Raw genomic sequence first — 20,992 nt, forward strand, 5'->3', positions numbered from 1 at the left:
ATAGGGCAGGGACTTTGGCCTGAAGCAGAGGGTGACAAGAGCTGTGCTGTCTCTGAATCCATCATGGAACAGGTGAGATTCAAATGTGACTCGAGTCAGTGGTTCCCAATAAGCAGTGGTTCTCTTGTGCACTTGTTCCAAGATACCTCAAAGGGTGTAAATCTTGAAGCGATGGCTCGTGTCCTTACCTTCAGAGTTCCTGCGGGAGCCCTGGCACGGCTCTGAATACAGACAAGTGGATGGAACCACTTAGTTTGCAAGCTGCTTCCTTGGGAGCAATGTGATGCTCCTCCTTTAAACTGTAGGCTGGAGATGTAGCTATTTAAGAGACTACAATGTTTATGATAAAGCTATAAACTACTAAAACTAATAAATTAATAGACACACCACTGATCAATTTATTGCATTTTTGTGCAATATTAAACAATTATGAAGTTACTATTTCTCACACTTAAATCTTAATTACATTGAACTGCAATTGAAATGTTTCTCGTGCTCCCCACCCCAGCTAGTGTTAGGGTGCTACTGTAACCCTCCTTGCTCTGCTCTCCTACAAGCCTTTTGAACATAAACCTGGTGACTAGTCCAGTGGCTTGTTCAGGGGGGTTGCCTCTGGTGCCCTGCTGAGCTTGGGTCACCACATGAGCTTCACTGCTGTCTGTAAATATCCATGCTCAGGTCATGGAAGATGTGCCTTCTGTTGGTCTTCGATCATATGTCTTATTTTCCATTTGTTTCTCTTTCTGGACTCTTCTTTTTGTGGTCTGTGCTCCTCCTTCTCTCTGCCCAGTCTCCTCTCAACTACCATCCTTAATTACTTTTTATGCATTTGTCCTAGTTTTGCTGCTGTTGCCTAGGCAATATGGGTCCTGGCTGATAGTATTCATATGGTTATGTAGCTAGAGGTGGCCTTGCAAGGTTCCACTCCCCAAAAGGTACCCAAAACTCCCTTTCAGTTGTCAAGTTCACCCTGACTGCGTATTTATCACCCTCCGCAGTTGGCAAGACAAACCATTTTACTTTCCCCCTGATTCTCCTCCCTAGTTATATTTAAGCCTAAGCATTTTCTTATCTTATAGCCAGACAGTTTGCATACCAGAGTAAGGATTTTTTCCTCACTTTATTCCTGTGCTTACACAACATCCTGCTCTTAGATGTTTTAAATTATTGGCCAGTTGCCTGGCTTTGTACAGAGGCTTTAGTTGGCTATGAGCCCCTGTGTTCCAGTGGGACCTCTTGCTCACATCGGTCTGCCCCAAGGACCTCCTCAAGCTAACTCATTTGGGCAGTCTGTGCTGCCATGCTTGAAGGCAGTGTGGCATGTGGCTGTGGAGGCAGCATGTGCCTGTACTGGGGAGGAAATGTGCCAGGGTAGGTGTCACCAGACCCCGGTGATCTCCCATCTCACCATCACTGCTCTTGTGAGCAGCTGCTCTACAGGGAACTGAACAGTTCTACTGTGGAACTAGTTGAGATCCCTTTGAAGAGGGAGAAGAAATGTGAACTTTGGGGTTTTTTGCAGCCTTATGCTATCTGTTATCTCTGTTTTCCACCCTGTTACTGCTATGCTCTGATTACATTTAAATGGGGAGCTGCTGGCTTCGTTATGCACAGGAAGTAGAATGCCCAATTATCAAAGGCAGGGGTGAAAACATTCCAAACACAGACGTCTGAACAGGGAGAAGTGGGTGGCTAGTGCTGAGTACACATCTGCTTCAAAAGAGGAACTCTGATCAGGGCTTCTGTCATTGCCACAGCTGCACATCTGAGGAGGAGGTGAGTTGACTTTCCCAGCACTGGTTTGTAAGAACAGAGCCATCCATCATTCACCATTAGGTAGTTCTGTGTGGGTGCACATCCAGGAGCTGGTATGCATTTGCTGATGTCCTGTGGGCTCCCTGGCTAATGCTGCTCAGGATGCCCAAAGGAGGCCTGAGAAATGTGTTCAGGAATGGAAAACGGGCTGGGCATAGATTTTTTTGAGTCGGGCTTTTCCTAGGCATGGGCTTAACAGTGACTTTCTTCTGTTTAAGATCAATGGATCTGTCCAGATGGAGTGTGCTCTGCTGTACACCTTCCTGGAGGTATCCCCTGACTGTAAGTTCAGAGAGCAACTGCATTCCCTGCAAAATGAGCGGTTTCAGTGGCAATGTGGCTACTCCTATGATGATGCAGAGCTTCAGACCGATGGCAATCGGAGCGGGCATATGCAGAATGGTGAGCCAGGTGAGTGCTCTCTCCTTCATTCTACATGATCTCTGAACATGGTGGTGGTGGTCTTTACCCTTTTCCCATCTTTGCTGCTAGTCTGGTTTGGAGGAGTGATGTTCTCTTCATAGAGAAACTTCACAGTGTGGCAGCTGGTGGTGGTATTGGTTGGGAGCTTAATACTTGGGATAAGACAGCTAGTGCTTAGCACTTTATCTCCTCATGCATTTCTAGAGCACACGTCACCCTGGGGTTTGTCTGTAGCACATCAGACAGTGCCACAAAGCTGGTACTAGTGATAGCTGTCCTCAAGGAGCGTGATATTAAGCAGTTAAGTTAGGCCTCACGCTGCTCCTTGGGTGGTGTCAGTGTTAGGGCTAGGATTTTGGAACAACTTTTGTTCTGGTAGTGGGCGAATCCCTTTCTGCTCTACCAGTGTGGTAGAAACTGATGCTCAAATAGTTTCTGGTGCCATGCCTGCTTCACTAGTGATCTGCAGGGTAGCTGTTGCCCCTTGCCCAGGATGTGTCAGCTGGCACATTGACCTCATCCTATGCAGGGTGAAGAGGAAGTGTGAGAGCAAATAGCCCTCCCTCATGCAAATCTGCATAGGTCTTGTGCCCCACGTGACAATGGGAAGCTTTGCCAAAAGGAGATGGGGCAGGAGTAATGGCTTTTAACTAAAGGAGGATAGATTCAGATTAGATATAAGGAAGAATTTTTTTATGAGGGTGATGAAACACTGGAACAGGCTGCGCAGAGACGTGGTGGGTACCCCATCCATGGAAACATTCAAGGTCAGGTTGGATGGGGCTTTGAGCAATCAGACCTAGCTGGAGATGTCCCTGCTTACTGCAGGATGAGGTTGGACTAGATGACTTTTAAAGGTCACTTGCAACCCAAACTATTCTGTGAGATGGTACTTAAGAGACCATGGTCCTTCTGACAGTAGTCACTTGAAAAAAAAAAGTCATGTGTTCTCTCTTTTCCCCTCTCTGGGCAGGTGGTGGCTGTAGCTGTCCTGTGCAAACTTTAGTTGGAGATGTTCTAACCTCCTCTGTGGTGTTTTTGAGGCAGGGTGAGGCTGCACTCCACCTAAACTACAGATAAAAACCTGCTTGCACACAGTCTCTGCTAACCAAGTTAATTGCACACAAGGGAGTTACAGTGTGTATAGCTGTTGTGAATGTGCTGATTGGGGGGGGTTGGGAAGGAGGTTTTAGTGGAGATAGGCAAAAAGCTGACCTGCGCTGAACCTTGTCTGACTGCAGCCTGTGAACTAAATCCTGCTGTTTGTGTTGGCAGTTTTTGACCCTCAGGTACATGACGAAGTTGTCCGGATCATTGCTGCTCAGCTCGCTGAGATTGGAGACCAGTTTGATAAAGAAATCAAAGCAAGAGTAGTAAATGATCTAGTGCAGCACTTTCTGAATGAGAATCTCTCTAGAGAGGTGAGTGAAAAGCAGCCTGGCTAGCAGTTCCCCTTTTAGATGATGTGCATCCTTCCTGCTGTGACATAGAGAATTTGCAAGCTTGCTGCTTCAGTCTTTGCTAGTTTGCTGAGGCAGTTATTGCCATCTTAAAATTCAGTCCAAACACTTACTTACCTTTGAAGATTTGTTAGGGATGATGTTGTATTCTGTGGCAGCTGTGACCCTGCAAATTGGGTTCCTTGGGCTCATCTCCTTTCTGTGGATGGTGAAATAAAGGCAGTTGTGGAGGATTGACTTTCAGAGGCATTTTGTCCTCATTTTGTTTGCCCAATGCCTCATTTTATCTTCTGAAAATCAGCCATCTGGTTAAGGCTTAGTATTTGTCCTTAAGGTTTTTGGATTTTGATGCTGAGTCCCTCATGTCTGCTGCTTGTTATGTGGGTAAAACTTGGGCAGTTTTAGTGCCAGAAGCTTCACTTGTGCTTCTTAGTGAACACTGGGAAGACAGCAAGTAGTGAGACCCTCTTCTAGTGCCATAACTGTTTAGCTTGGGCACTGTCAGCATTGGGAGCAGCAGTGGGAGGGTGACCTGCTAAGGAGGCCTCTCTAGGTGGCAGCTCCACCTCTGTGATGCAGTTGCTCTTCCACTAATAGATGTGATGTAGTCCCTGGCCCAGCATCTCATGTGTCTCACTGCTCTGCAAGGGAAGTAGTTTGAGGTCCCTTGTGTTAGACATCCCTCTTAGTTTTAAAGATTGGGTCCACAACTGCATCAAGAGTCACAGCTTGTTTCTGCAGAGCTATTTGCATCTGGAAGATAACTGTGGCTTTCTGGCTTGTATGGCTTTGTCTGCTTGTCATGAGGTTTCCTGTACTCTACAAGCTAATGCTGTCTTTGAATTGAGGGTCCACCTTCTTGCTGAAAAGTCAGGATTTAATGACTTACAAGAATCTTCTGTGTGTGGTTTTGGTTTGGGATTTGGTTTTGTGTGTGCGTTGTGGGTGCGTTCTGCTAGGGTTTATCGCCTGCACAGACTAATTGCAGCACAGTCTGACCATTCCCCACTCCTGCTGTTGTTTTGTTCACCCAGCTAAGTTTCAGGCCCTCGAATTTACTGTCTAACCTTTCAGTCTTTGATAAGGCTGAGACAAACTGAACTTCTGACCAGGGGGACCTTGCTATTCCACATGAGTAGTGTAGCTGATGGTGCATATGCATATTGTCCCTCTTGGGAAACTGATCTTGAGCAAGGCAGTGTTTGTTGCATGCTTGGACACCTCCTCAAGCTCCTCCCTGTGTGAAGGCTTTTCTGTGGAACTTGCTTTGCCTTCTTGCCCATCCCTGTTCTGAGCTTGTGCCCCTAGTCTTCACTGCTGAAGGTGGGTTACCCTTTCCCAGGAGCCCCAGGATTCCTGTGCCACTTCAAGTCTTGGCAGGCCAGGTACAAACCCTGGGGAGGAGGAGGGCTGCTGCACCTGGAGTGTGTAAGGTGCTATCCAAGTTTTCCAGTGATATATGTGTTGTGTCCTTTCTTTTTGTATTGGGTCAGAGATGGTCATCCTGATTGCAGTCCAGGATGTGTAACAGGCAGGTGGCTGTGCCTGGGAGGAAGGGGAGCAGCATCCTGTGGGGTGCTGGAACAAACACATTAGTTACCAGCACAGTGCTGGCAGGCTCACCTGAGACCCCTTTCTCCCTTCCTTCCGTACAGGAGATAACCCGGCACATGTCGGAGGCAGTGGAAGGGCTTGCACGAGCCATCCCCTCAGACATGGAGCAGGAGAAAGCCATGTTGGTGCTAGCAATGGTCTTAACTAAAAAAATTGCCAATACAATGCCCTCCCTTCTGCATCGTGTCTTTAGCACCACTGTGAACTACATCAGCCAGCAACTCCACAACTACATTGCCAGAATGGTGAGTGCTGGGAAAGGCAGTCCCTGTGTGCTGAGGGAGGAAGGCTTGAGGGGGTCATGTCACAGCTTCTGTTTGCCCCGCTCTCACAGCAGCCAGTGAACAGAGGGCATTTATTCTGGAGGGCAGAGGAAAGAGGTGTGGTTGCTCCTCTCCTCCCTGCTGTGTCTTCAGGAAGCTCTGCCCTTCAGACTCAGGTTAATCATGCCCACAGGGAAGGAAGGCCTGACCACACACATGGTGGCTGCATTTCCCAAAGGTCTTGGGCCTGAGGTCTCTGCTCGTGGCCTCCCTAGAGCTTGGCCCAACTGGATGGAGAAAGGCATTGCCCCTGAGAAACAGCACCAACAGAGGAACACTGAGAAATGGCAGCTCCATTCTGGTTCTCTGTTGGAGCCACAGCATAGGTGGGAGACTGAATGGCCAGCAGTCCAGCCAGGGTAGAGGCTCAGGCGTTTGGCCCCAGCTTCAGTAGCTAACCTAGCAGGGGAAGGGAGAGGACACATACATGAAGACTTACTAAGATGATATGGTACTTGAGAGCAGTCAGGGCTGTGATCCCGCCACCCTGGGGAGCAGTGGTGACCCAGCTGTGGGGTGCTGCAGGTCTGTGGGACACCCCTATGCTGCAGCCTTGCCATAGTGTTGACAGCAACCCGCAGAGGGGCCCAGCTCACCCTCTGTCACGAGACCAGGCAGCTGCCTCCTACAGCACCCCAGTTCTTTGCCAAGCACAGTGCCATGTGAGGTGTCACTGAGCACTGTCCTCAGCTTAGTTCAAGGGTGCTGAGTTATCACAGAAGCTGGTCACTAGTGTCATTCTGGCCCTCATGCTGCCTTGCAGGGAGGGCAGGCAAAGGGCTGCTGGCTGTCCACCACTCCAGTGTAGTGGCATGAGGAGGGGAACAGAGCTGGGCACCAGGGGCTGTTCCCCTGGGACGGGTGGCCCCATTAGCACAGGAAGGGGGTCGGAGGGGTGGTGGCAGCCCAGCGGATGGCAGAGGTGAGGCACAGTTGGTGGCACTGGGGACATGCAGAGGCTGGTGCTGCCCTCCAGGGAAGCTGCGTGGCTCCTCAGGCTGGTGCCTGGGCATGGAATGGCTCTCAGCTGCTCTGCTGTTAACACTGGTTCTGTTTTTCTGCCCCCCAGATGCGCGAGTGAGCTCTCCAGCCCTCCATGTGGAGAATGTGCATTCCTGAAGACTTTTTACGTCTCTTCATGTATGCCAATCACTTTCTGCTCTTACATGAGATACAGCTGTGAAAGGAAAGGCAGAGCTTCAGTAGGTAGGCTTTTGTAGACTAGCACAGCACTGATGGTAGCGCCAGCTCTGCCATGCCTGTAAGGAGTAGTGCTTGCCCTCTCTCATCTTACAATAGGGTGTTTTCTTTTATTTCTTAGCAGTAGCAGACTTCATGCAGACCCTGGCTTGTGCCTCTAGAGGAAATACTGTGGGCCCAGAGCCTGCCCTCTCAGTAGTTTGTTTTCTAATCAGCTGTGGCATTTTGCTTACTTGTTCTCTTCCCAGCCCTGCTCCTGGTGCTGCAGCTGAGCCATGAGTGTTAACTGTTCCCAGGAAGGCCTCAGCCTGCAGAATAGGTGGTTGATCAGTACAGGTCATGGAGGGGGAGGAAAAACAATCGGGTCTGGCTCAGAGGGGAGCTGGCAGCAAGAGGGAACAATCCTAAAGGAGGTGTTGGGCCAGGGAAGGCTGAAGTAAAGGTGCTTCTGTATCAATCACCATAAACCTGTGCTTGCTTGAAAAGTCAAATGAGAAACTAAAGGGCAGGGGTAGGTACAGGGCAAATTCTGCTGGGGAATGCAATCTGGATATGCTTGAGGAAAGGTGTTTAGCTTTAGAACATCCTGCTACGAAGAGAAAGAAGGTATCAGCCTTGGGTCAGGAAGAATCAGTGGCATCTCTTGTGAGTGTATTGCAGTCACATCTCAGGTTCAACAAACTTGGACTCAGGTTGTTTGATACATACCTGTCATCACACACATGGTGGCAAAGGCTTCACCTGTGATCCAGCTGCCTCAAATTTTATAATGTTGTAAATATTTTGTAGGGCTTTTAACTTAAATAAAATTGTCAGTTCTCATGGCACTACAGCTCTTAATTTTAGTTTCCTCCTGGGTTTATTTTTGGTGGTGTTAGTCTTTTGTGCAAGTACTCATGGCATTCCTCTCATCTACTACTGCTTATGGTGGAACTCTGCTTCTGGCCTTGTGTAAGTAAAATCACCTTTCTTCTTCCTTTTGGTGCGTGCACTGGGACAGGGAGGGGGAAGAAAAGCACAGAAGTAGTTTACACGTGGTTTTTGAAAACTGTACCATTTATTAAAGTGCAACCTGGGGGCATGGTCTTACAGCAGTGTCCCATTAGCAGAGGGAGAAAACGTACATACCCCTTCACTTAAACTGAATGTAGAGCAATGAAGCTGGAAAGAACTATTAAAGGTGGAAACACTTTTATTAACCAAATGGCACAAGAAGCTTTAGCCAGTTTTCCCCAAGGGGGCTGCACTTGCATATTAAGAGGAACAATATGACCAGTTCCTTGGATAATGGGTGACTTGAGGATCAGTCAGGGTCTCTTCCCCCAGACAGGACTCTCCAGAACAGAATCTGACATCCCTGCAAGTCCATGACTATGCTTACACCCAGCTGAAGCCTAGTAGAAGATAGCCCCTAACATGCATGCTTCAGTGTCAGTCCCATTAGTCTTTGCTACTTAACAAAGCAAGTGGCATAGTTTTGGTCTGAGTGGGTTTTAGCTTTACACTCAAATAAAAGCTTGTACTGTAAGTTAAAAATGGGGACAGGCCCCCTAAATGTATAGCAGTAAGATGCATCCTCTGCAGCTTGTTCTGTCCAAACCAATAGTGTTCCTTCCCTCCCCTGCAGATACTGCAGGGAGATCAGAAGCAGCTTCCACTGGAAGCTAACTGTAGCTCCCTCGCTTTTCCAGCGTAACCATAGGCCTCTTGCTTGGAGGAAGCCAGTCAGCCTACCTAAGAGACCAAGAGAGGGTCAGCTCCAAGTAGGAAAAAAGTGATAAAGTGATTTAACTTAAGGAGGTGCATCTGGGCCATGTGGTGGTGTGGTTCCCTGGGCTCACCCTGTTCAAGCTGATGCCATTCCCATGCCCCAGCTGAGCACCCCAGTCAGGGGAAGTCACTTTAGCAGTCACACACACACACACCCTGAGTGCTGCTGCCCAGAGCCAGCCCTGCAGCCCCTGCTCTGTGTGGGCCCAAGAGCTTGGGCCACCAGAGTCAAGGAGTGGTGGCTTACATCTTATACCACCACCACCACCCCTTCTTTTTAATGGCAATAGAGAGCTTGCACTTTGAAGCACAGGTATGTACATGGAGTCAAAGCAATACTGTTCTCATAGCTTTCCCAGTGCTCAAATTAAGCAGACTAAGCCAAATTAAAGTCATGCACAGCTGCTGCCTTCACTAGGCACAGGAGATAATGTGTGTCACCTCTCCATGGTTCACTGGGAACCACTTTCTCCTGTTGTGTAGCCTACCAGAGTAGACACTACTGCTGTTGTATGTGTCTGCTCCTGGTGTAGAGTAGACACATACAGGTGACTTGGCCTTCAGCATAATTCATGCCTGAAATGAGACATGCTGAAGACCTGGGTTCTACCCAGCCCACAGCAGAAGAGTCAAGTAGCTCTGTAGCGTGAGCTTGCTCTGGGTCAGTGAGTGAGAGAAGCACTCATAGGTTTCGTGCCAGAATAGCAAGATCTCCTCGCTAGGGCTTTGCTAGTGCTGCCATACTGGTGGAGCTGAAATTAATGTAGGGGAGGGTTATGAGCCCAGCTTATTTTGTTTACTACAACCCTTAAACTGAAAAAAGACCGAACTTCAGAACCTCAGCTTGTTCAGTACTAATGAAATTTTACATTGGTGGCCATTAGAAAGCATGGCTTAGTGTAAAATACAGTCTAAAGTGTTAACCTTACTGCAGCCAGAGCTACGTGGAAAGGAAGGACCTGGGATTCTGGCAGCAGAACTTGCTCTGTGCAGGAGCACTTGCCACAACAGCTTTCACCAGCCCTTGAGCCCAGCCCCAGCCAGGATGAGAACTCTAAGCCCTCACAAGCAGCCAGGATGGAGTCTTGTAGTAGTAACCTGTTGTCTAGAAGGCGGGTTAGGAAAGAAACAGCCAACTGCAACCACTACACAAACAGGCACTTCATCTCCAACTGGACTTGAAACTGGTGTCCAGCCCAGGTGCAACACCAAGCAGAGTGCATCTGCTGCAGCACCGGCTCTGCGCTAGGAGCTGCTGTCAAGGCTGGTGTGTCCCAGCAGAACGGACAGAAGGCTGCGGCAGAAGTGTTGCTGTCTTGGCTCTGGCCTGTTCCATGGGGCCAGAGCTCGTGTTGCAGATCTAAGTTACTGTCATTTTTCAGCAGCCAAATTACCACCCTGAGAACTCCTACTTGGTGTCCACCCTGCCCGAGGGGAACCAAAACCTGACATTTTCAAGCTGCCTCTTTGTGTGTGCCCAGCAATACTCCTAGTTTGCTGTAACTGAGCAGCTTGGCACTGCTGCACCAACTACAGCCCTGCAACATGGAGCTGCTGACATTCAGGGAATTCAGGCAGCAGAAGTCTATCCCAGGCTCTGTGGACAGTGGCTCTGTGCCTGCAGTTTGGGCTGTTGTGCAACAGGAGATTCTGGGCTTCAGCCTTTGCTCCCAGCCTGTTGTTCAGGGACACTTGCTGAAGAAAGCCCTTGCCCAGCTCCCAGCAGCAGCACGCAAATGAGCACAGCTTAGAGTTAAGAATAACTGAATTTAAGTTGCACTGCCTCTTGAAAGCCTTTTCCTTGGCAGCTCCTTATTTAGCACTGAAGTTCCTTAAGTATTTACCACTTTTTTTCATAGATCCAGTCCTCTGCTGTTTTAAGCATCTCAGCTTTAGGGTGTGCTGCAGACAGGGATAAAGTGAAGAAAAAATGGGTCTAAGGTAGATATTTTGTTAAGGTACAGGCCACTCGAGGGCAGATATTGAGGCACTTTTGGGAAGGGGATAAGCAACACAAGTGAGAGTAATTCTATATGCTCTTTCGTAAGTGTAGAGCTACTGCCTTTCCTCTTCAGCTGCAAGGGAGCCACTAAAGAGAAGTTGTTTCGCAGGGCTCAGGGTAATTAATTAGACCCTGCAGTTTAGGATTACTGCAGTATACTTTTGAAGAGAGGGGGGAAAGAAGAAAAACCCTTCCATTTTCTAATCCACACCTATAACAGAGCAAGCAGCCTGGCACTCGTGTGTAAGAATGCTGTTGTCTGAGCTCTTGTGACTTCCACAGGGCCTGTCCCAGCTCTGGCCTCAGGGCTTCAAATTCAGTAGCATTCAAGTCCATAACTGACCTTTTTTTGCCAGTGGAGTGTTCCCAGAGGAGACAGAAACTTTATCATCTGTAACTGTGTGGTCTGTGGAAGGGAAGAGGAGGGCACAAATTCTTGCTGGCTTGTCAAATCTACAAGACCCTAAACCAAGAAGAATATAAAGAAAGGACCAAGCAACCAAAACACGCGGTGCAGCTGATGCTCCATTAAATCTAGCCACACACCAGGTACTCCAGGCTTTTGCACCACCATGAAAACATGTAACAGAACAAAGGAATTTATTTTCCTTACTGCTGCTGCCACCTTCTCACTTCTGTGTGTAGAAGAAGGTACTTTACATTTAATACCCCGCTGAGCTCCTTGTGTCCACAAGCTAGGGATGTCTTCCCTACCCGGTGTGGATTTAGCCTCCTCTATCCTGTCCCATCTCCCACATTACTGCTGAAAACTGTGCACAGAGAATACCTAAAACACCACCAGCCTTGCTCCCCCACCTCAGTCTGGAGTGTCCACAAAATCCATCTCTGCTTCAGCATGTGCGTGGGTACTTCTGTGTAACCCACTGCGTGGCTACACACGGGGGATGTCCCAAGTGTAGGTGCAGCATCTTCCCTAAGGAGAGGCTGAGTAGGTCAGGTCAAGAATGACCCTTCTCCCGGTACCATGAGCAGAGCAGCAGGAGAGGGGCAGCCTACCCTGATGTAGGGGTTGTGAAGCAACCCTCGCCACATGGGAACAAGCAGGTGCCCTCACACGCTGTGTCACTTGTAGGTACACACTGTTGGGACATGTGAAATGGAGCAAACCTGTCAACACTGTGCCTGCCTGTGACAAAAGGAGCATAAAGATGCCTCTCCTTGGAAGGGAAGGTCCCATGATGGGCTGGGATGGCAGACACCAGAGTCCGTGGTGTGAGGAGGTCCCAGAGACCTGTTCTGGGCACACAGCGCAGCAATGGGAATATCAGCAGGGCACTAGGAAATGGCAAAAAAGAGTCAATTCTGCTTTGCAACATGATAAAGGGCTTCTTTTTCTGTTAAGGCTGACCTGATATCATTTGTATGTGTATAAAGAGCAATCAGTCATCAACAGTGACATCCAGAACCCCAGAGCTCCTGAGTTCAGTCCACAGCAGCAGTACACACGCAACAATCCCTCCTCTTAATATTCAACTTTACACACACAGTTCAAAATCCAGTGAGTTTTCCAAAAAAATCCACTCTCTCATAAAAGCTTAAACATAAAAACTTCCCCAGAATCTGCCAGGTTCTTACTGACTTCCCAGCATCCCGGGATACAGGGGGAGATAGGAAAATATAGCAATAATATCCCAAAATAGAGAACGTGCTAAAATCTCTTCATTCTCAGCTCACTTAAGAAACAGGCTCATTAGGAGACGTAGTCTGGAGAAGGTTATGCAGAATGAAGTACCTTGTCTTTGTGCTTTACGAAGAGTCAGCTTCCTGTAAGCCCAAGTTCCCCCTCGCCTACGTCCGCCTGGCTGAAGCCTCGGTGCCAGCACAAGCCCTCCGAGCTGTGCTGCTGCTTCGGCCAGGAGAGCCCAAGGTGTGGTGCACAGAGCTGCAGTACCGACAGGGACAGACACAGAGGCGCAGAGAGGAACGCTTGCGGGTGCGCCCGGCTTAACTAATGCGCATGGCAGGACTTGAAAGGTTTCCTCCACACGCGCTGAAGTGCGGTGGCTGCAGGAAGGGGGATCTGCGTTTTGCCAAAGTAACTTCTCATCATTTGAGAACCTGTACGTTTAGTTAATCGCAGGTTCGGCGTTGCAAAGGAAATGGCACTGAACACCACTCGGGTCAGCTCAGGAACAGGCAGACAGAGGAGATGATAACATTTCATGCTGTTTTGCTCAGATACCAGAATCCATTGCCTTATGTACCTGGGATTCTGTCACAGCCAAGAACAAGTTAGGACTAAATACACTCTGTGCTTACCCTGGGGAAGACAGTACAGACTGCAGCATGGTACAGGACAGCAGAGCCTTTAACCTTTGAATTGCAGAGGCCATGCTTCCACATAGTTTTCTTGTATCTTGGCTGAACATACCCGGCTGTCACAATTCTGACCAGAATGGCGCTGTGTCCAGCATGAATTCTGCACCTCTGGTAACTCAGGGAGCTAATGGATTCTCAAACCAGAAAACAGCAGCATCCCTCCTGGGCAGCCAAAGCACGTCCTGCACCTCTCCCCCAGGAACACCCGGATGCTCAGCTATCAAGAGGCAGCATCTTTACAGGATGGGGCTCCAGTAAATGTGAGTGGCCAAAACCGGTGTGAGCGAAGAGGTAAGAATAAGCACTGTCCCACTGGGGCTTAGGAGGAACCTGCGAGGTTACGAGGAGCAGTGCTGTACCTGAGAGGAAGCCGAGACAAAAGGGAGACCAGCCTCTCGCTACAGGACTCAGGTTGGTTAATGTTTGTTTGGGGAAGGGGGCTCAGGGGCACGACAAGACAGCACAGCTGCGATAGCGGTCAGTCTGAGAAGCCAAAAACTCCAGGGGTTGGCAGCAGCTGGCTCTTCCCTTCCCCTGGGGATTCTCTGTTCCAGTTCCTAGAGTACGAGCGCCCCTTTCTTCAGCACCTGCACTTAAGTCCTTGAATTTGCAGAATTTATTGTTTTTTTTAAAAATACCCCTGTACTTTAATCACGAAAAACCAGTCCCCGCCCCAATTTACTAAAAACATGATTGTCCATAGCTGGAGGCTTATTGAACGACCTCACCCCATCACCAGTAAGTTACTCAAATGTCCAGTTAAACAGCAGGCAGCTCAACCTTTAGGTAACACAACTACAAAAATGGGATCGTGCTCTCTTCTCTCTCCCCCCTCCTCCTCCTCCTCCTCTTCCTCACGAGAGCCCCCTTACTTTTTCCTAAGCGCCAGCGCTACTCCAACTGCTACAGCAAGTATGGCCACCGCAGCAGCCCCACCATACAGCAATATAGATTTCCCTTCTGGCAGTAGGATAGGCTTCTCCTCTGCAGCAGAGGGTTTCTCTTCCATTTCTTCCAACCGACCCTCTTTCCCCACCTTTTTTTCCCCTGGAAGCAGTATTTTCTCAGGTTCTGGTGCAGCCTTTTCTTCTGATGGGGCTAACTTTGGGACAGGTTTACTTAATACGGGGGTTTCAGGTTCAACAAGCTCTTCAGCCGCTTTTCCCTTTTCCTCCTGTTTTGCACGCAGCAGTGCGGAGGGATGTGCTTTTTCAGCAGCAGCAATTTCTACTGGAGGTTTTACCTCCTGTGAAGGAGCAGGGGGTTCTGGAAACACTGCCTGCACGGTCTGTGCAGCGCCGGCTGCCACCACTGCCTCCTCAATCCCCTCCGGAATCTCTTCCTTCTCCACGTGAACGATATCTGAGTTGGAAGAGTTGTTCTCGCTCCTCTCTTCACCCCCGCCGTTGCTGTCCAGGCTTTTGACTTCTTCAGGATCCATGGCCACTTGCTGCCAGGACTCGGGTCCCAGGGAGACTGGCAGGCTCTCTGTGTGCCAGCTCTGGCTCGCTGACAGGGACACGGGCAGGCTCTCCGACTGCCACGACGTGGTCACCGTGGGGGACTCTGGGGGGCTCACCTGTCCCGAGTTGTCGCTGGTCAGGATGTAGATGTCATTGCTGTCCTCCGCGATGAGCCCAGGGTACTCTTCTTCTTCGGATTCCAAAGTAAAGACCGTCCCCTGTGAACGAAAAGGAGGACACAACACATGAGCGGTGGCTTCAGGATTGCCTCCCCTGTATGGGAAGGAACAGGACACCTGGAAACTTAGTGGAGCTGGAGGAAAGATGAGAGGGCCTCTCGGGAGCGGCGGCTGTCTGACCTACATGTTAGAAGAGATTACAAACCCCCCCTGGCGTTGCCAGGGAATGGGACCACTTGCAAGAGCTTTGCTGGGAGCTTCTCCTTCCCTGATGTTACTGCATTGCTGAGTACATCACCATAACATACCACGTGGGCATTATTAACCAGAGAACAAGATACCAAAGTCTGAAACCAAACTGAAACAGAACAAGGAAAGCAAACACAAGTACACAAGCCCAACTGGATACCACTCCCTTCTCCAATTTGTGCCGGTGCTGTGTACTTTCTGTCCATTTTCATCTAACAGCATTTCTCTTACGTTAATTATATCATGTTTCCAGTGCTACCTAGAGCCTGTATTTCTCCTTTGCAGTAACAAGCTGGAATCTGCATTAATTCTAGTATTTTACTACAAATTTAGCTGTTCTTAAGTAAAAGTTCACTGTCCAAGACTGTCATCCTAACTTTGGCTACACAACTTAAAACCAGCAACCAAGCAGTCTCCTACCGATGATTTCCCATTCCAAGACACCTCCTTGGTTGTTCCACAACATTTTATGGATCCACTCAGTGATGTGTGTCAGGAACTGATCCAAGTTAAATACACACATTCCTTATTTTGCTGAGTTGTCTTTAACCGTGATCAGTGTCCAGCCTGGCCCACTGAGATGGGCCAGTTTGTAAGCATGGACCAGGGGTGAAGAAGGACCAGCAGCAGCACCGATGCCTAGAGAGCTGAATCGATACCAGTGCCCTGCTTAGAGAGCAGAAGGAAAATGCATTTCAGCTTTGGTAACTTGCAGTTATCACTTAGTCTCTAATGTGCAAGGAGCTCAGGGCCTCCAAGTCAGTAGTTTCTAACTTGGAGGGGCCATAAGGCAGCAATGCACTTTTCTCTGAGGGAAGCTGAAGAGGACTCCCCTCGTACACGGGTGTACTCTGCGCAGACACACTGCAACTCCTCACTTCCCAAGCAGGAGAAAGGGTCTCCACACACACAAAAAACCCCACAAACCACCCCAGCAGGAGTTGGCAGGCACAGAGGAGACAGCCCAGGCACTGCTGGTCATGGGCAGTAGCTGCAGCAAGAGCAACTGAAGCAGAAGGGGACCCCTGGCAGAAGCACCAACCTGGCACTTGCGAGAGCTGTGCAACTTGGGGCAATAACACTTCAGCATTTCACAGTGGAAATTATTACTGTGTCAATAAACTGTGTGCAAAGGTGCCAGTGGAGCCCAAGCTGAGTATGGGACTGAGGTTTCTCTATCCACTCTTCCCAAACATCTCACCATTTTGCAAAACTTGATGGACCCATTCCTGGGCTTTTCTACAACAGTGGAGGCTGTAGTACAGGATAGCACTGGGAACATAAGGATTCCATACTGTTATTTTAGCAGGGGTGGGATGTAAATCTCATCTCAGTCCATGGAATTTTGGAAGATATTTATGCATGAGCAAAGGAATCATAGAATGATTTGGGTTGCAAAGGGATCTTAAAGATCATAAAAGGAACTTTTCTTCATCAGTGCCTTTAAATTGCTTGGCTGTGCGAAACATCATCCGGCTCAGTAACATGTTCAGAAACTCTCAAGGGAAATGATGCACAGTGTTCCTCTGGGGAAGAGTTAAAAGCTATGAAGTGCTCACTAACCACTTAAAAGATCACCACAAAGTCTTGATTCAGAATAATATACAAATTAATAAAGCATTACATTTGTGACAACGCTCAGACACCACACACCCCCCACAAACCCAGAGCAAGTTCTGCTCTGTGAGTACTAACAGACAATTCAAGAGTCCAGCCATAAAAGTCATGTTCCACTGCAACACCTATATTTAACTATATCTTTTTTGAAACGCAACTCAGGCCATTAAAACAAAACGGAGCTCTACGACCTAGGAGGAAGCAACCAGCATTGCAAAGTAAGGGCAATGGAAAAGAAGAGCCAAGACACTAAGTAAAGCAGAGGTTACCCCATACGGAGGGACCAAATGCCGAGCAGCGCAGGCCAGGGCTGCTGTGCAGCACATGAGGACAGGACTCGACTTGGCACTGACTTGTCCCATTCCAGCAGATGCTTGAGAGCAGCACAGCAGGAGGCAGGCACTGTGGTATGCTTCTACCACCATGTGCTCAGGATGGAGAGGCAGCCACTGTCCAGACACTCTCATTGTACATTCACTCCTTTGGTCATCAGGATTTTCTCTGGATGTTGAATAAGTAGGAAATATTCTCATTGTAATATTGGCTACTAACAGATACCCCCATGCTGCCATGACAGGTTCAACATGAAGCATATAAAAAATATCCCAAAGCCATAGTATGCTGCTGTGGGCCTGTGAGCTCTGGCCATTGTTGCAAACTTCAGCAATAAACTAAACTGAACACCAACTAGGGCCATATTCTGGCAGCCTAAATTCCCCTGAAGCCGTACACTGTACAGTGGTGAAAGCCAAGTGCCTCTGAGCAGTGACTCAGCAGCCACGGCAGGGTGGAGGGAGCCGCCTGTACTCCATGGGGGCAGTCAGGTATAGAGACTGCAGGGGAATTTCAGCTATCCTGATGCTCGTATGTATTTCTCCAGCCTCTTCTGCTCTATTCCTGACCCACCACTCCCAACTTTTCCTAAGGAAAATAGAAGTTGTTCTTTGCAGGGAACCCACAGATGATTTGACCATGATAAAGAGGAATAAGCAATACAGACAAAGTACCACCACAGCTATTATGTGGCCGGTAGCTGCCCAGGCCCAGCAAAGTATCTTAGTTCAGTATGATGTAATGCTAGATCCTCAGCAAGTGAACAAACGGATGGGAAGGCAACACTGACAAACAAGGATAAAGCATCGGTTACGTTAGTTATTCCCATGTATCAGGGCATTTTTGAAATGCCACACGCTTTGCTGGAGCACCTTTACTGGAGATACACTTCTCACAAAATACAGGTAAGATCTGGGCATATGCTGCGGGTAATGTCCAGGATAAACTGCTTTGGAGAGGGTAAGGAAATGAACGGATGGTAATACAGGGAACGTGGACAACCCTGAACATTTCAAATGCTTCATTAATACGTGTAGCAAAACTATACACCCATCCTGCCCTCAGCAGAAGGGAGGGCCTAAGAGGCTCCAGCAATTTATTGTTGCCTTTTCCCACACAGATTGCACTGACCTCTAAACTTATCAGTCACTGGCTCCCTATAAACCAGAGCCTTATAAAGCCTGGCTGATTCCTTTCTGTCTTTACAGACAATTTAACTTCCGTGTCAGTGCCTCGGGGACACAACTCTCCAAGCTTGGAGAGACAGGTTGGGAAACCTGGGGGAAAGCTCACACACTGCCTGTCGATGGGTAATTTCACTACTTTCTCATTAAAAGCTCATGAAGTTTCAATTGAAAAGCCAGACAATAACAGGCATTATTTAGGATACCTGATTAATATTTCTTGAGCTGAATTAAGAGTTAATTGAGAAAGCCAAGAGGATAAAGCTAGGATTTTGTGCTGATTCAGTTGAGGTTTGCTTGGGGTTTTTGTTGTTGTATGGGGTTTTTTATCTTTTAAAGCAGCTGCAATAAACACTGAATGACATTTAGGACAATTCTCCCAGTTCATCTACAGATGTGACCCAGAAGCAAAGCTCCCATAGAGAGATTAATTCAGGACATGATGGAACATGTGGAAGGATTTTTAATAACCTGAGGCCTTATATAAGCTCTAGATTTTAGATTTAACACTAAATAACAAATATATGTAGAGCATTTTTTTATCTGTGTTGTTTATTGTAAATGGACAGTCTACTGCTCCAGACCAGGAAAATTAGAGCTCCTCTTTTTCAGATTTGGGATGGGAGACTTGCAGACTTGGAGTGCTTTCCCTCATCCAGCATACTGACAGAACCACGTTAGGCATGTCTAGAGAAGCAAGAGTAAGGCCTTCACCGCAGCACCCTGCCACTCCCGATCCCAACCGCTGCCACTTGAGGGAAGAGTTGGCACAAGTTACAACGAGGAGGAGAAACGGGTAGTTCCCTTCTTGGCTAGAACACACCAAGGATGCATGTGAGGCAGTCTTGAGGAGAAGAGCAACTTAATTCTGTCAAGGTGGCATTTGCAGACCTAAAAGGAGCTACCAAAGTCCATCACTTTCCTCGGCCTGTGGGGTTTAACTTGCAGAAGTTTTCCACAAGACTTCCACAAGTGACAGAAAGCACTTGTAACAAATGTGCTAGACTCACCCTCAGGATAGGTTATCGCCCTTATGCTACAGGGTGAGCTACACCAGACAACTGTAAACTGGTAACAACATAATGAAAAAATACCTGAAAGCTCCTCCAATAAACAGAACCTGTAGATACAGATTCAGCTGTATCCTGCCAGCATCAGTAATCTGGACTTTGCTGAAAATCACTCTCAGAGTGGATTCAGAACACTACCAGTCTTTAACATGTAGTAGAAATTGCTACTTAAATAAGCACCTGTCAAGTTTCAATTACAATTTAAAGAAAGCAAACGTAACACACACGAAAAATAAATCAAGACTTGGTAACTGACTATACTATTTTTCATGGTTTGCTTATAGACCTCTTATTAAGTGCATAAGCTGACTAATTATAGTATTTTTGCTAAGCAGCAAAAACTTTGACTACTCATAAGGAAAAAAAAAGTTCTTATTTACTAGAATAATAATTTCAGCCTGATTTCTGTAAAGCTGCTTCTGGTGGAAATAGATATTCAAATCAAAATTCTAAATGTCCCAAAGAGAAAAAGTAACTTTTCTTTCCTTACAAAAATAGCAGGAGCATTAGTACACATTGCATCTATAATGGAGATTGTTGTTAGATAATGAATGGAAAGAGATCCCCATCAGGGTGTCCGACAGAGCATTTACTGCATCTCAGAGGAGACTCTGAAAGCCCTGCCCTGTAAGCTCAGAAGACCAGATACATGCAAAACAACTGTGTCTAACTGCTGTGGAAACTGTGTGTATTCTTCTAGGGTTTGGGTTTGGTTTAAGTGCTCTTAAAAGCTTGACTGGTCCCTCTGGTTCAGTTCTTAAAGAAGTACAGACAGGCAGGGTAACAGCTAACTGTGCTCTCACAAGGAATGATGTGGATAGGCAACTCATACAAAACTCATCTCTGAAGACACAATAAAGCCCTCCCCGAGAAAACCTATACAGCCCAGCAAGCCACAGATACATCCCGGATCTTGATTTTGTCTAGCACAGGAAAACATTCTGTACACAGGTCACAGAGGAGGGCTACCTTGAAGGAAAAAATACCTGTGTTCCCTGAAACTTTATTCCTCCCTGCAACTACAGAGACCCATGTATAATCCCCAAGAAAAAGAGCGCCTTTAGGTGCAGGAGAAAACACTGGCAGAACGCAATGTCCCTGGAGAGCAATCTTTACTATGACAAAAATTCAAAATGCTCAACACAGCCAGGAAGTTTCTTAGGTGAGAGTACTGACTATCTCGTCACATAACCGACCACAGAAAGAAATGAGGTTCAGTCATTGCTTTCCTCACACCAGCAACAATGTGAGCACCAGGAACCTATCAAATGAATTTGTGCTTAAACTCTAGTGTCTGAAAAACAAAAGACAATGAGCAATGAACTGGCCAGCATCCAGGGATCCTCCCTCTGGGGAAACAAGCAAACTTCCCACAGTAACAGATCTCCCTAGAGGTGGGAATGTGCTTGTTGTATGATTTCTAGCTGTAACAGAGGAGCAGCCTCCTCTATTATTATTCACTATTGCGCTGGTGAAGTGCTGCCTGTGCTGAGGGCTCAGCAGGCAAAGGCTGTGCCCACAGACGGCTCCTGGGGTCAGGACAGCATCGCTCCCACCTGGAGCCCACACCAGGCTGCAATTCCATCTACTCTGTCTCTGTTCACAGTCCCAGACCTGACAGCATTGCTCTGCTAATCCTGCAGAGAAAGAGATTATAAAGGGGCAGCTGGCAACACCCAAATCAATAGATGAGAACAATGCATTAAAACAAAAGTAACAAAAAATCCTCAGGCATTTACTGTAGCATTCATCTGTGTGAAACTGTCAAGATAGGTGGAGCCAAGCGAAACAGAGTCCAAAATAAGACTGTGCTTTTTATTAAGCAAAAAATGAAAAAAAGGTTATGTGAACCAAATCAAAGCACACTGATGCTGCAGCCGCTGCTCTCATCCCCTTCAAGGAATGCTCTGACTAGAACAGCCTGCAGAAATGATCCTATTCCTTTCCCTG

General features: G+C 47.8%; 2 protein-coding genes across 4 annotated transcripts in view; one reads left to right on the forward strand and one right to left on the reverse strand.

The window, feature by feature from the left end:
• Window positions 1–1,208: 1,208 nt before the first annotated feature.
• Window positions 1,209–7,675, forward strand: BID (BH3 interacting domain death agonist). Its single transcript, XM_030479585.1, has 6 exons — window positions 1,209–1,371; window positions 1,679–1,776; window positions 2,034–2,226; window positions 3,514–3,659; window positions 5,354–5,557; window positions 6,705–7,675. The coding sequence occupies exons 1-6, from the start codon at window positions 1,209–1,211 to the stop codon at window positions 6,714–6,716; spliced, it is 816 nt and encodes a 271-aa protein (XP_030335445.1). The 3' UTR covers window positions 6,717–7,675.
• Window positions 7,676–7,870: 195 nt separating this feature from the next.
• The window catches only part of BCL2L13 (BCL2 like 13), a 45,532-nt gene continuing 32,410 nt past the window's right edge, over window positions 7,871–20,992 (reverse strand). For all 3 annotated transcript variants that reach the window (XM_030480677.1, XM_030480678.1, XM_030480679.1), the window contains exon 7: window positions 7,871–14,628. In XM_030480677.1, coding sequence (XP_030336537.1) covers window positions 13,816–14,628 — 813 coding nt within the window. In that variant the 3' untranslated portion in view covers window positions 7,871–13,815. The remainder of the gene's footprint in view (window positions 14,629–20,992) is intronic.

The sequence above is a fragment of the Strigops habroptila genome, chromosome 3 (assembly GCF_004027225.2).
Source record: "Strigops habroptila isolate Jane chromosome 3, bStrHab1.2.pri, whole genome shotgun sequence".
NCBI lineage: Eukaryota > Metazoa > Chordata > Aves > Psittaciformes > Psittacidae > Strigops > Strigops habroptila.